A 12,566-nucleotide genomic window follows, 5' to 3' on the forward strand; every position below is an offset into this window, starting at 1 on the left:
GTGTGTGTGTCTGTGTGTGTGTGTGTCTGTGTATAACAAGGTTCAGATGAGCCCCAGGTAGAGCTGTGGTCAGCAGTCCTGCTCATGCATTCATTGGCACCAATTCACTTCACCCCAATTCCCAAATGTGCATAATAAATATTGATATCAATAAAAGTACTAGAATAAATGGGGAGAGGAAGGCGAACCGATAAAATATTATTATCACTAACATCAGAGGAAGAAGATATTGCAACATTAAGCATAAGCAGGATTCTATAAAAGATCCTACTACAGAGTTTATAGAAAACTAAAAATTCTGAGACCAAAAGTGCCAGGTATTACGGTAGAGCACAAATGCAATCCCAGCCTGTCAGGCCTAGGCGGAAAGAGACTAAAAGTTCAAGGCCAGCCTGGTTTACAATCAAAGTTCCAGCCCTGCCAGGGCCTACAACAAGGAGGCCCCCACCTAAAAACAAACACAAAACAAAACCAACAACAAAAACCACTACCAACAAAAACAAGTTTGAGACCAAAGAAATAAGTCCTTAGAAAATAAAAACACACTTAGCCAAGGTGTTGGCAAGAAGCTAACCTAACACAAGAGAACCTGGCTCTACCCCCAACAAACAACCTAGGGCAGGGAAGGGCTGCTGTCAACTCCTGGAAAAACAAAGAACCCTAGAGCCATAGGTGGGGGAAACAATCACTCTGTACTCTTTGCGGCAGCTCTGAGGCACTTCTGTGGTCCTAACACAAACAGGAATGAGTTAGAATCACAGTTGTGATTTAAATGTGAGAACGAATATTCCATTGTGAGAAGTGGGTGTAAAATGGTGAAATTAAAAATCAAGGTTAGGGGGCTGGAGAGATGGCTCACTGGTTGGGGGAACTGACTGTTCTTCCAGAGGTCCCAGGCCCATATCACAGCTCACAGCTTCCTGTCACTTTTGAGATCTGACACTCTCACATAGACATACATGCAGGCAAAACATCAAGGCACAGAAAATAAAGGTGAATTTAAAAAAAAATTAAGGTTAGCAGGGGCTGGAGAGGTGGCTCAGTGGTTAAGAGCTACTCTTCTAGAGGACCTTGGTTCAATTCCCAGCACCCACATGGCAGCTCACAATTGTCTGTAACTCCATGAAAAAAAAAAGTAGTTTTAAAAAAATCTAGATTAGCTTTACAAATGTGGTATTTGGAGATAAGGAGATAAATAGCAAAATGATACAGCAAACGATACAGCTTTTTTTCTAGGTAGGAGAAACGGAGAGGAGACACATGTTTTTCATTAGGAAAGAAAAGTCTTGCCTCGACTTAGTAACACAGGCCTAATCCCAGCACTACAGAGGAGAAACCAGGAGAAAGAAGAGTTCAAATCCTACCTCAGCTACATCTTTAGAAAGAGGCTAGCCAGGGCTGGAGAGATGGCTCAGCGGTTAAGATCACTGACTGCTCTTCCAGAGGTCCTGAGTTCAATTCCCAGCAACCACATGGTGGCTCACAACCATCTGTAATGGGAACTGATGCCCTCTTCTGGTGTGTTTGAAGATAGCAACAGTGTACCCACATACATGAGATAAATAAGTAAATCTTTAAAAAAAAAAAAAAAGAGGCTAACCCCAGGCTACCTGAGACCATGTCTAGAAAAAGAAAAAAGGCCTGTATTTCATCCTCCAAACTCTGGATGAATAACTCTTTTTTGTTGTTTTTTGGGTTTTTTTGTTTTGTTTTGTTTTTTGAGACAGGGTTTTTCTGTCTCAGATCCTCCTGCCTCTGCCACCTTCAGCAAATCCTACCAGCATGCGCCACCACAACCTTGGTGGATAACTCTTAATAAAAGGAGAATTGAATATACAAACCAAATCATGTTTGTACTGATGTGTCCAAGTAATATTTTTGGACTTTTTGGGTTCAGTAAAACACATTTGAAAACAAACAAAGAAAACCAACCCTCTCTTGCTTATTTTTATCTCCCAGGGTAGCTACTGGGTGTGTATGGCTGCACTCCTACTTGACAGGGCTGTGAAGTGCCAGTCCCCAGCACATATACTCTTGATACGTTCGTGGGTTCCTAGGCTTCTGAGCTTCGAGCTACATTTCAGCTGATGAGATGTTCCAGAAAGTGAATTAAATCAACAAAGGTCTCCAGGGTGAGCAGAGAATACTTGGCTCTGATGAAGTGCTTAGGAAGTGGATCAGAGCAGCGGCCATCTAGATCAATGGGGACCAGAGACTATAGGTGACATCCTTGTGTCGGGAAAGCAGGGCAAAACGGTCAAGAGAATGGGAAGGAGAAGGAGGGAGGAGAACCGGAATGGAGAGGCAAGTAGAAGGGGGGGAGAAGGAGAGGAAAGACAGGAGAAGGAAGGTGGGGGAGGAAAAAAGAAAAAAAATGAGGAGGGGTTTCTTTTCTTTCTTTGCTTAAGTATATATGGCTGATTTATTTATTATGTGGTACTGGGAGTTGAACTCAGAGCCTAGCACATGTTAGGCACTGTGCTACAGCTACAGCCCTGAGGAAGGGTTTAGTGGAAGTTAAAAAGTTAAATTCTTAACAAAATAAAAATAAAAATTTTAATGTCACTTTAAAAGATGAGGAGGGGAATGAACTAGCAGAACAGGGAGAGAGTCAGATGTGATAGGTTCAGCTGGGTGTGAGGTCGAACACCTTTAATCCCAGCACTTGGGAAGTAGAGACAGCTGGATCTCTGTGAGTTCAAGACCAGCCTAGCCTGGTTTACAAAATGAATTCCTGACCAGCCAGGGCTACATAGTGAGACCCTGTGTCAAAAAGCTATAATAATAGGGTATTCTATCAGTGTTTATATTAATTAATTACTTGTTCAAGTGGTAACAGTTTGAAGTTGTCAGAGAAACATGAAATTATTCTCACCTCTCTTTTCATGCTACTAGAATGCTCTGACTCCCACTGGAAGCTCCCAGCTCTATTCCAGAAGAATGAGAAGAAGAGCACAAACCGCTGTAAGGAGCGGGGAGGCAGCACTTTAACCCAAATCCTGTTCTTAGCAAACAGACCATTTCATGGCAGAAGAAAGAGCATCTTAGAAAGGAGGCCCAGAAGCTGGGCAGTGGTGATGCATGCCTTTAATCCCAGCACTTGGGAGGCATAGGCAGGCGGATTTCTGAGTTCAAGGCCAGCCTGGTCTACAGAGTGAGTTCCAGGACAGCCAGGGCTACACAGAGAAACCCTGTCTCGAAAAAACAGGAAAGAAAGAAAGAAAGAAAGAAAGAAAGAGAGAAAGAAAGAGAGAGAGAGAGAGAGAGAGAGAGAGAGAGAGAGAGAGAAAGAAAGAAAGGAGGCTCAGAAAGTTGGGTTGCTGAGAACACAGGGAGCAGTGGGCAGAGCTGGAGGCTGCCAGCTTCAAGGTGGAAAGGAATGGCAGGGAGAGGAAGAGCTCTTAGAATCTGCCTCCCCAACCCCAACCACTTGCTAAACTCGAAGGAAAAGCGCTTCACCTTAAGTGAGGTGTGTCAGAAGCCACAGCAAGCTCCGGTCAAACCCCACTCTGGCAGCTGGTTCTGAACCCACTGCTGCTGGTGTTCCTGAAGACTAATAGAATGCCGGATCCTGGGGGACCAGAACCAAAGGGTCTCAGCCCAGAGGCAAACAACAAGTTAGAAGGACCAAGTCTCTCTGGTCAGATGCCTAGGAGCTGAGATAACATCAAAGGACAGCTTTTCCTTCCTTCCTTCCTTCCTTCCTTCCTTCCTTCCTTCCTTCCTTCCTTCCTTCTGTATGTGTGTGTTATATGTCCATGTTTATATGGCTGTGTGTGCACATGTGTGTAGAAACCAGAGGTCAATACTGGATGTCTTCCATCGCTGTCTGCCTTTGGTTTGTGTGTGTGTTAGCGGGCATTGGGTATGTGTGCCTGTGCGAGTGACACAGAGGCCTGAGGAGGACACTGAGTACAGTCTGCTTTAGCATGTTCCACTTTATTCCCTTGAGACAGGGTCTCTCAGTGACCCTGGAGCTGGGCTGCTAGCTAGCACTCCCCAGCAGTCCTTCCTGTCTCTGTGCCTCCCACAGTGCCAGGGTTGCAGGCATGCACACAGGCACACCACGCTTGTTTTGCAGATGCTGGGGATCAGAAGTCCTCGTGCTTGCTTGGAAAATTGCTTCTACCCTAAGTTATCTCTCCAACCCTGTCTTCTTGCTGAATCTGGAGCTCATCTATCAGAGAGTTTGGCTAGCCAGGGAGCACCTGAGATTGCCGTATCTTTGCTCTGGCAGTGCCAGCGGTACAGGATTTAACACAAGTCTTCATGCTTGCACAACAAGCACATTACTTAATGAGCCATCTCTCCAGCCCTACCAACTCTGCAAATGGCAACTTTCAGCAATGTTGGTGGTTCCTGTCTCCCCTTCTCCAGTGGAAATTACAAGTGAATGGGGCCTTGGGCATCTGGCAGAGTAACTAATACATTAGAGGAACTCAATGAATAATTGCCTGAAAAACTGATGAATGGGCCAGGAGTCCGACTTTAGTGCCAGCATCCAGGAGGCAGAGGCAGGCAGAGCTCTCTGTGAGTTCAAAGTCAACCTGGTTTATAGAGTGAGCTCCAGGACAGCCAGAGCTACATAGTGAGACCTGATCAAAAGACCCAAACTAAACAAACAAATAAAAACAGATGAATGGAAACAAACCATAAATGGAGGTTATAGATGCTAGATGGTGTGTGCTGACCTTGGGGGAAGAGGTCTTTTTCTCCCTCCACACCCCCCCAGAGAGTAGAGTCCCTGGGACCAAAGGTTAGACTTACTAGAATACTCCCTTTTTGATTCTGCTCTGGGAATCCTTGCAATTTGGAAAACCTCTACACTCTCTCCAATTCATGTCATACATATATATGTATATGTTTATGTTTATGTTTATGTTTATATTTATGGTTATCTGCCAAGGTAGGATGGTCACCATGCTGGCTTCCTAGCTTAAAGTAGGAAGTTTCCCACTGCATGGAGCCCTGGAAAGTTTTCAGGGTGCCTGCCTAGAGCACCAGCAATATCTGTCATGTGAATATGACAGATGGGTCTAGGGAGAGGGTGGTAGAGGAGGTGTGTCAGCAACAGTTGGTGGCCAGGGCACAGCACTGCAGGTGACAAGTCAGAGCTGGCTGATAAGGAAGTGCTGAAACTCAGACCCCAAGAGGAGGCTCCTGGCTCACTGAGAGTTTGGATACAGCATCTATGTGAGCCCAGAAAGAAAGGATAGAGAGGCAGAGATGGAGAGCTACAGGAGAAAACTTAGCTGGGCTTGACAAAAACAAGCAAGCAAGCAAGCAAGCAAGCAAACCAACCCCCAAAACACAGGGCAAGGCTCCAGCAGATGGTGAGACTATATCCCAGTCTACAGCCTCATTCTCAGCTCAGATAATCATCTTCCCTGTTGCCCTGAAAGTTATAAATGGTCACTTGATAGGTTCTTAGAAAGATGCACAAGTCCCTGAGAGGGCAAAGGCTGGCAAAGAGAAGAGCCTGCACTCCATCACACTTCCTCCTCATGCTTGGAGCTAGGATGTGCTCCATGGAGTGGCAACAGCTTTCCTGTGACCATGAGACAACTGAACGAGCATGAAGGTCTACTCTGAAAGACAGAAATGTGTAGAGTTTGGACCCTTGATAGCATCTTTGAACTATCCTGCCAGCCAAGTACTATTTTGTCTTCCTGTTTGAGACTGGGCTGCACTATGTAGTTCAGAATAGCCTTAGGCCCTCAATCCTTTTGTTACAGCCTCCTATCTACTGGGATGACATGCATGGACCACCACGATTGGCTCCCTGGACTTATTATCCTACAAGATACAGAGAGCAGTGTGTTAATGTTCTACCCAATCTGAAAGCGTATCTGCTTTGCTGTTGACCACATTTCTAAGTACAGGAACCGCAGATCCCCCAGAACTGTTCTTTTGCCACATTTAGGTGGGTGAATACTTTGTGGTATAGAGCTTTGTGTATCTGAGCACACTGTAGTTGTTTTCAGACACACCAGAAAGGGCTATCAGATCCTACTACAGATGGTTGTGAGCCACCACATGGTTGCTGGGAATTGAACTCAGGATCACTTGAAGGGCAGTCAGTGCTCTTAACCACTGAGCTATGTCTCCAGCCTTTGGTACAGAGCTTTATCCTCTGGCTGAATTTATACTGTGCCAGCTCACTGCATTCCTTCTCTTGGGACTCAACAATCCACTTGAGAGAAAGGGGTAACAGATCCAGCCAGGATGGCTGCTTGAGAGATGAGCAAGAGGTGGGCCTGAGAAAGGTTCTAGATGACATAATGGCCTCCATACTGCTCATGCTCCCCTATGGTCTCTGAGTGGAGAATACTCACTCAGTATGCTTCTTTGCTTAGTCCCCTTCAAAGTTGTCTTGCCACTTTGGCATGAAGTCAACCCTGATGACCTCAAGGGTCACCGCTTGTCCTCCTCTTCCCTGCCCTTTAACTCTAGGTCCATGCTCTTCAGTCACCTGGTCTTCCAGATGTCCCTCCATACCAACCTCAGGGACTCTATATGTCTTCTGCTTGCAAGGCTCTGAGTCTACCCTGTGAGCACACACACGCTATCTCTTCCCAGAAGCCCACCTGATGCCCTGGTGACTGTGACCCTTCTGAGAAGCCCACTCTAACACCCTGGTGACCCTGCCAGTTTGTGTGTTTGGTGCTCATTTTTCATCTCTGATCCTCAATAACTGAGAACAGGAAATGTCTATCCACTGTCCAGCACAAAGAGGGGATAAGAAAAGAAACACATGCTGAAAGAGGCAAGAGAGTGGCTGCACTTAGTGTAGGAAACTGCAGTCCTGGAGGATGAATCCAGCACTTGGGATAGACCAGGCCAGCCCTCTACTTCTGAGCCACAAACCAGGCCCAGCCACAAACCAGGCCCCACACTAGGTTTGGCATTCTGGGGGCTGCACTTTGGAAAATGAATTTAACTTTAGCCCTATGATTTAGGGAGCTCACATTTAAAAAAAAAATCACCTCCTATAATCCAAGTATTCATTGCAGAGTTCAGAACTGATGATAACAATACAATAACTCACAAAGACCCAAAGTGCTCTGGCCACTTCTCTATGTGCATTAACTAAGTTTTTTGTTGGTTTATTTTGAGACAGGGTCTTAGTATGTAGCCCTGGCTGGCCTGGAACTCACCAAGAGCTGCCTCACATGTGGTATGGAATTAAAGGCGCGCACCACCACTCCTGACCATACTTTGTTCTTACAGCAAGGGGATGTCTTTGTGATTCTCACTGAGCATACAAGAAACAGATTCAGAGCACCGAGTCAAGTGTCTAAAGTTACAAAGCAAGAAGGGGTCTAATCACAGACTGACTGTTCCAGGCCCCCTCAGTGAACCGCCCCAGGATGACCTAGGACATGAGCCCCCACCCTCCCCAAATGCTCTAGGGGCCCCACTGCCCGAGTCTGCGCTGACCCTGCCTTGAGCTGAGTGAGCGCCTCCTCCACTCTCGGCTGGTTGTATCGCACCATGTAGCTATGCATATCAGGATAGTTGCTTCGGATATTCTTCTCCGTGGACCCATTGGGCACCGTTCCAAACTTCAGGGGTGGGTATTGCTCCTGAGGCCTCTGGAACTGGAACGGAAGGAGGAGTTATTAATGTACCCTCTAGGAAATACCCAAACCGAATACCACATTCTGGAGAGCCTGTAAATTAAGGGTCAGGCTCAGAGGGTGTTGGCAGAACCACATTCCCTTTGATATGACCGACATTTTTTTGTGCTGATGTTCTACCTCCATTCCCCTGAAGACAACACTTAATGCAACTCATTGCATCTAGCCCACAATCTGCTAACAGTTTGCGATAGGGGGCTAGCCACTGTAGTCTCACAGTGTCCCTTATGGCTTCCATCCGTACATGCTGTGGGTGGGTACCACAGGCAAGAGTACAAACTGAGAGGGTGGGCATCTGGAGTGTTTTGATGGGATAATTTTATTCATGGTTGAATCTTTTTTTTTTTTTTTTGGTTTTTTGAGGTAGGGTTTCTCTGTTTAGCCCTGGCTGTCCTGGAACTCACTCTGTAGACTAGGCTGGCCTCAAATTCAAAAATCTGCCTGCCTCTGCCTCCCAAGTGCTGGGGGATTAAAGGCAGGTGCCATCCCTGCCCAGCTTGCATGGTTAAATCTAATCAGTAAAAATGTGGACTTGACTTTATTGTTGTTCTTTTTCTAGACAACAATAAGCCTGTCCTTGAACTTATGCTCCTCCTGCCTTAGCCTCTGGAGGACTGCAATTATAGGCATGCATCACTAGCCTGAGACTGACTCCTGTATGTCCTGGTGTTCAGTGTTATTCCTACATTATTAGTCATTCATTGCTGATGTATTTTACCCAAGCATGGTTGCCAATGGATGAGCTGTGTCAGAAATTCGATCTTCATTATGGTGTGAGGGATACATTTGTCTAGAACACCCTGTATGGCATCACTGCTCCTGGGACAATGGGAACAGCCTCTTTCCCCAGGAATGTTTAAATAGTTCAACTCCTTTCAGAACCTTCCACCTTTACTTCTCTGAGAACAAGGGAGCAGTCTCCCAGGAATCCCTCTGCCCCAGGACAGGTTACAAGCCAGCTAAGCCTGCCCCCTTGTACACACCTTCCGGTCGCTGAGCCCAGACACGGTGTCCACGTACTCCTCCTGGATCATGAAAGCAGCCAGATTGGCTGTATAGCTGGCAAGAAAGATGACGGCAAAGAAGGCCCACACCAGCACCATGATCTTGCTGGTGGTGCCCCGAGGATTCTCCACTGGCACCGAGTTGTTGAACACCAGGGCCCACAGCAGCCAGATGGATTTCCCAATGGTGAAAGTAGAGCCGCCAGGGCCTGGGGGAGAGGGGGCAGGACAGCATGGACCTCACAGTGCCTCTGCTCCTCATACCTAGCTCTACCCCAGGGCTACTGCGATATAGTTCTGTGTGGGGACAGCTAAGGAAGGGGACTCACGTTTGCCCGTGGCCAGGCTTCGGTTATAGCCCACAGGACTGAGGTACTCAAAGATGAAAACTGTGACGGCGACCACGGTGAGGCACATGACGAACATCATCACCCACACAGCAGGGCTATAGGGCTCTGGGGACATGGGAGGCGTCAGCCAAGCAAAGGCTTGGGGGACCAGAGGGAGCCCAGTTGACTCCATCCTATTCTGTTCCCTCTTCTGGCCCCTACTTCAGGGACAGCCTATTATCACATAGACTTCTGGCAGTCTTCCTCACAGAGCTGCCGTAACTGTTTCTGTGGTTTTCACCTGCCCCATCAGCTGTCTACTGTGTTTCTTGAGCTCAAGATCTGAGTCTCCACCTCACCAGCTTTCCCTCGGGGCCTTTCATCCCACCCCAGGCTCTGCATCTTGGCAGCCATGACCACCCAGCCCCAGGCTGTACTCCTTGTCCTTGCTCGCAGGTGACAGGATCAAGGTGTTTCTGATCCTTGATCCTGTCCCTCAGGCTCCTTGGACCTGTCTTCCCCATCTCCATGGCCAGCAAGGAACAAGCATGGTCTTCTCTCTGGGATCATCTCCCCAATCTCATGGCCCTCAGGGGGAAGAATCTTCTCCTGTCTTCTCTCTCTCTCTCTCTCTCTCTCTCTCTCTCTCTCTCTCTCTCTCTCTTTCTCTTTCTCTCTGGAACCTTGTTCAGACTGCCAAGAGCAAGAGGCAACAGACATGACCTGCTGGCCTTGTCCTCTTGCCCACTTCTGTTGTCCCCAGATCAGGAGTTGCTGTTTCTGCCCAATGCACCACAAAGTGGCTTCCTGGTCACACTCAGTTCCATAAACTTTGGCCCTTGCTGATGTGCTTCTGCATACCTCTGTCCTTTGTGTCATGGACCATTGCGGTAGCCCCCTTGCCAGCTTTTAATCCCGGCACTTGGAAAGCAGAGGTAGGCAGATCCCTTTGAGTTTGAGGCTAGCCTGGTATACAGAGTTCCAGGACAGCCAGGGCTACACAGAGAAACTCTGTGCCAAGTAAAAAAAACAAAAAAACAAAACAAAACAAAAAACAAAAAACCTCTCCTATCCACACCAACAGCCACCCTGTGCCTCTCTCTCTCTTCACCTCAGCCTAATTTCTCATGATAGCTATTGGGGGTGGTCTAGTCTGAATCTCTCAAAGGTGGGCAGCTCCTAGGAGACAAGAATTCGTCTGTCTTAGTCACTATGGTCTTCTAGGTCTTGGGTTCAATCCCCAGCACTGGAAAAAAAAAACAAAACCTTCACATTTTTGAGCTGGGGTACACCTGGCCTTGGAGGGCCCTCATTAAGAAAAAAAAAATACAAGTCCTCACACTCTAGAGGCAGGCAGAAACAGAGACATGATAGAGTGGTTGGATATTCAAGGCCAAGCTAAGCTACATATTAAGGTTTTTTGAGACAAGGTTTCTCTGTGTAGCCCTGGCTGTCCTGGAACTCACTCTGTAGACCAGGCTGGCCTCAAACTCAGAAATCCGCCTTCCTCTGCCTCCCAAGTGCTGGGATTAAAGGCATGCGCCACCACTGCCCAGCAAGTCTATATCTTAAAACAAAACAAAACAACCAAAAATCAGCTGGGAGGTGGTAGCCCACATCTTTAATCCCAGCACTCAGGAAGCAGAGACAGGCAGATCTCTGAGTTCAGGCCAGCCTGATCTACAGAGCTAGTTCCAGGACAGCCAGGGCTACATAGAGAAACCCTGTCTTGAACCCCCCCAAAACAAAAACAAAAACAAAAACAAAACAAAAAAATTATTGGGATAGAGAGATGTCTCAGTGGTTAAGAGCACTGAGTATTCTTCCAGAGGACCGAGGTTCAGTTCCCAGCACCCACATGGCAGCTCACAGCTGTCTGTAACTCCAGTTTAGTCAAAATGACAGTGCACAGAAAAGAAAAATAAATAAAATCTTTAAACAAACCAAAACCAAAAACTTGGCCGGGTGTGGTAGAGCACACCTTTAGTTCCAGTACTCGGGGGACAGAGGCAGGCAGATTGCTCTGAGTTCTGAGTTCCAGGACAGCCAGGACTGCATAGAGAGACCTTGTCTTAAAAACAAATGAATAACGGGGCAGTGGTGGCGCACACCTTTAATCCCAGCACTTGGGAGGCAGAGACAGGCAGATTTCTGAGTTCGAGGCTAGCCTGGTCTACAGAGTGAGTTCCAGGACAGCTAGGGCTATACAGAGAAACCCTGTCTCGAAAAACCAAAACCATCTAACCAACCAACCAAACAAACAAAACAACCAAACAAAAACAACAACAAAAACTCAAACAACTATGGTGCAAACCCAGGATCAGAGCTGTGAAAAGCACTGCAAGAGAAGGCTCCTGAGCTCAGGCTTGCTGAACTTCCTGCTGAAATTCTTGACAGGCCAAGTATTTCTCCCACTTTACAGATCAGGAACCTGAAGCTTGGAAGTGATGTCACCTCATGGGACCCAGGGCCCACAGTGTTAGAGACAGTTGTTCCAACCTTGTCTAAGTATGACCTTCTGTCTTGGCTGGCTCACCGAGGAAGGCAGAAGGGGACACAGTGCCATTGCTGCGTGCCACCATGACGCTGATGCCTGTCTCTACAAAAGGGACGGAGAAGTCCACGATCTCTGACCGCTCCTCATTGATGGTGAGAGAGCCGATGGCCATGTCCGCACGCTGATAGAACACCTGGGGTGGATCGAGGAGTTGGCAAGGGGAGCAGCTCAGAGGACAGAGGCCAGCGCTGGGCGAGCCTGGCCCTGGGAGACAGTGATGGTTTGGGAGACAGGCTAGGAGGTCTGGTTGATGAGTGAGGAGGGGAACAGAGGAGCAAGGAAGTAAGGGAGAGAGAGAGCAGAAGCAGGAGCAGAAGAGGTCTCCTCTACCCCACCCACTGTCCCAACATCACTTGCTTAAAGTCTAGGGATCCAGACTTCCTGCCCCGCCCCCTTCTAGGAGTTTCACCCTCCAAAACCCCTTCCTATGAGTTCTACCCTCTAGTCCCACCCCTCCCCAACCTCCTAGACCTCCTCTCCATTGTCCTCAAAGTCCCTTCTTCTGACCGCCTCCCATAAACTGGCAGTTCTCTTGGCCCTCCTCCAAGCATCCCGATCTTACTTGGTGAAGGTGCCCTCAGCCTGTGACCCTCCACCTCACACAACGCCCTTACCAGGCCCGGCAGTCTCCTTTGGCCACGCCCCCTGCTCCAGGACGCCCTCCTCTTGGCCTATATCCTCAAGATTCCTCTCCTACAGGTCTGTCCCCGCCTGTCTTACCTCACCAATCATGCCATTCCAGACGCCATCGATCTTCTTGCCATGCTTGCCGTTGGTAACCAGGTAGAGGTCATAGCTGAAACCGATGGTGTGCGCCAGCCTCTTCAGAATGTCAATGCAGAAACCCTTGCAGCATCTCTTCTCCGGGCGGGGAGCGTCAGGCGGAGGGCTGCGGGGAGCGACCAGGCTTGGAGAGGTTGGGGACCACTGTTAGGCTCTCCCATGAGGTCAGGGACAAGCAGCTGCTAAAACTATGGATAGTGCTTTCTTGGGAGTTGAAGCTTAAGAATTTCTTGACTTCCCCCAGGTTACCCAG

General features: G+C 48.0%; 1 protein-coding gene across 6 annotated transcripts in view; it reads right to left on the reverse strand.

Annotated features, from left to right (window-relative positions):
• Positions 1–12,566, reverse strand: part of Grin2d (glutamate ionotropic receptor NMDA type subunit 2D) — a 39,597-nt gene that overhangs the window by 15,099 nt on the left and 11,932 nt on the right. For 3 of the 6 annotated variants that reach the window (XM_031386660.1, XM_031386659.1, XM_031386664.1), the window contains exons 6-10: positions 12,251–12,437; positions 11,510–11,663; positions 8,974–9,099; positions 8,624–8,853; positions 7,441–7,601 (exon numbers count right to left, since the gene is read on the reverse strand). In XM_031386660.1, coding sequence (XP_031242520.1) covers positions 7,441–7,601; positions 8,624–8,853; positions 8,974–9,099; positions 11,510–11,663; positions 12,251–12,437 — 858 coding nt within the window. The remainder of the gene's footprint in view (positions 1–7,440; positions 7,602–8,623; positions 8,854–8,973; positions 9,100–11,509; positions 11,664–12,250; positions 12,438–12,566) is intronic. The other 3 variants (XM_031386661.1, XM_031386663.1, XM_031386662.1) reach the window with 1 other exon arrangement.

This window comes from Mastomys coucha, unplaced genomic scaffold, assembly GCF_008632895.1.
Source record: "Mastomys coucha isolate ucsf_1 unplaced genomic scaffold, UCSF_Mcou_1 pScaffold21, whole genome shotgun sequence".
In the NCBI taxonomy this organism is placed as follows: Eukaryota; Metazoa; Chordata; class Mammalia; order Rodentia; family Muridae; genus Mastomys; species Mastomys coucha.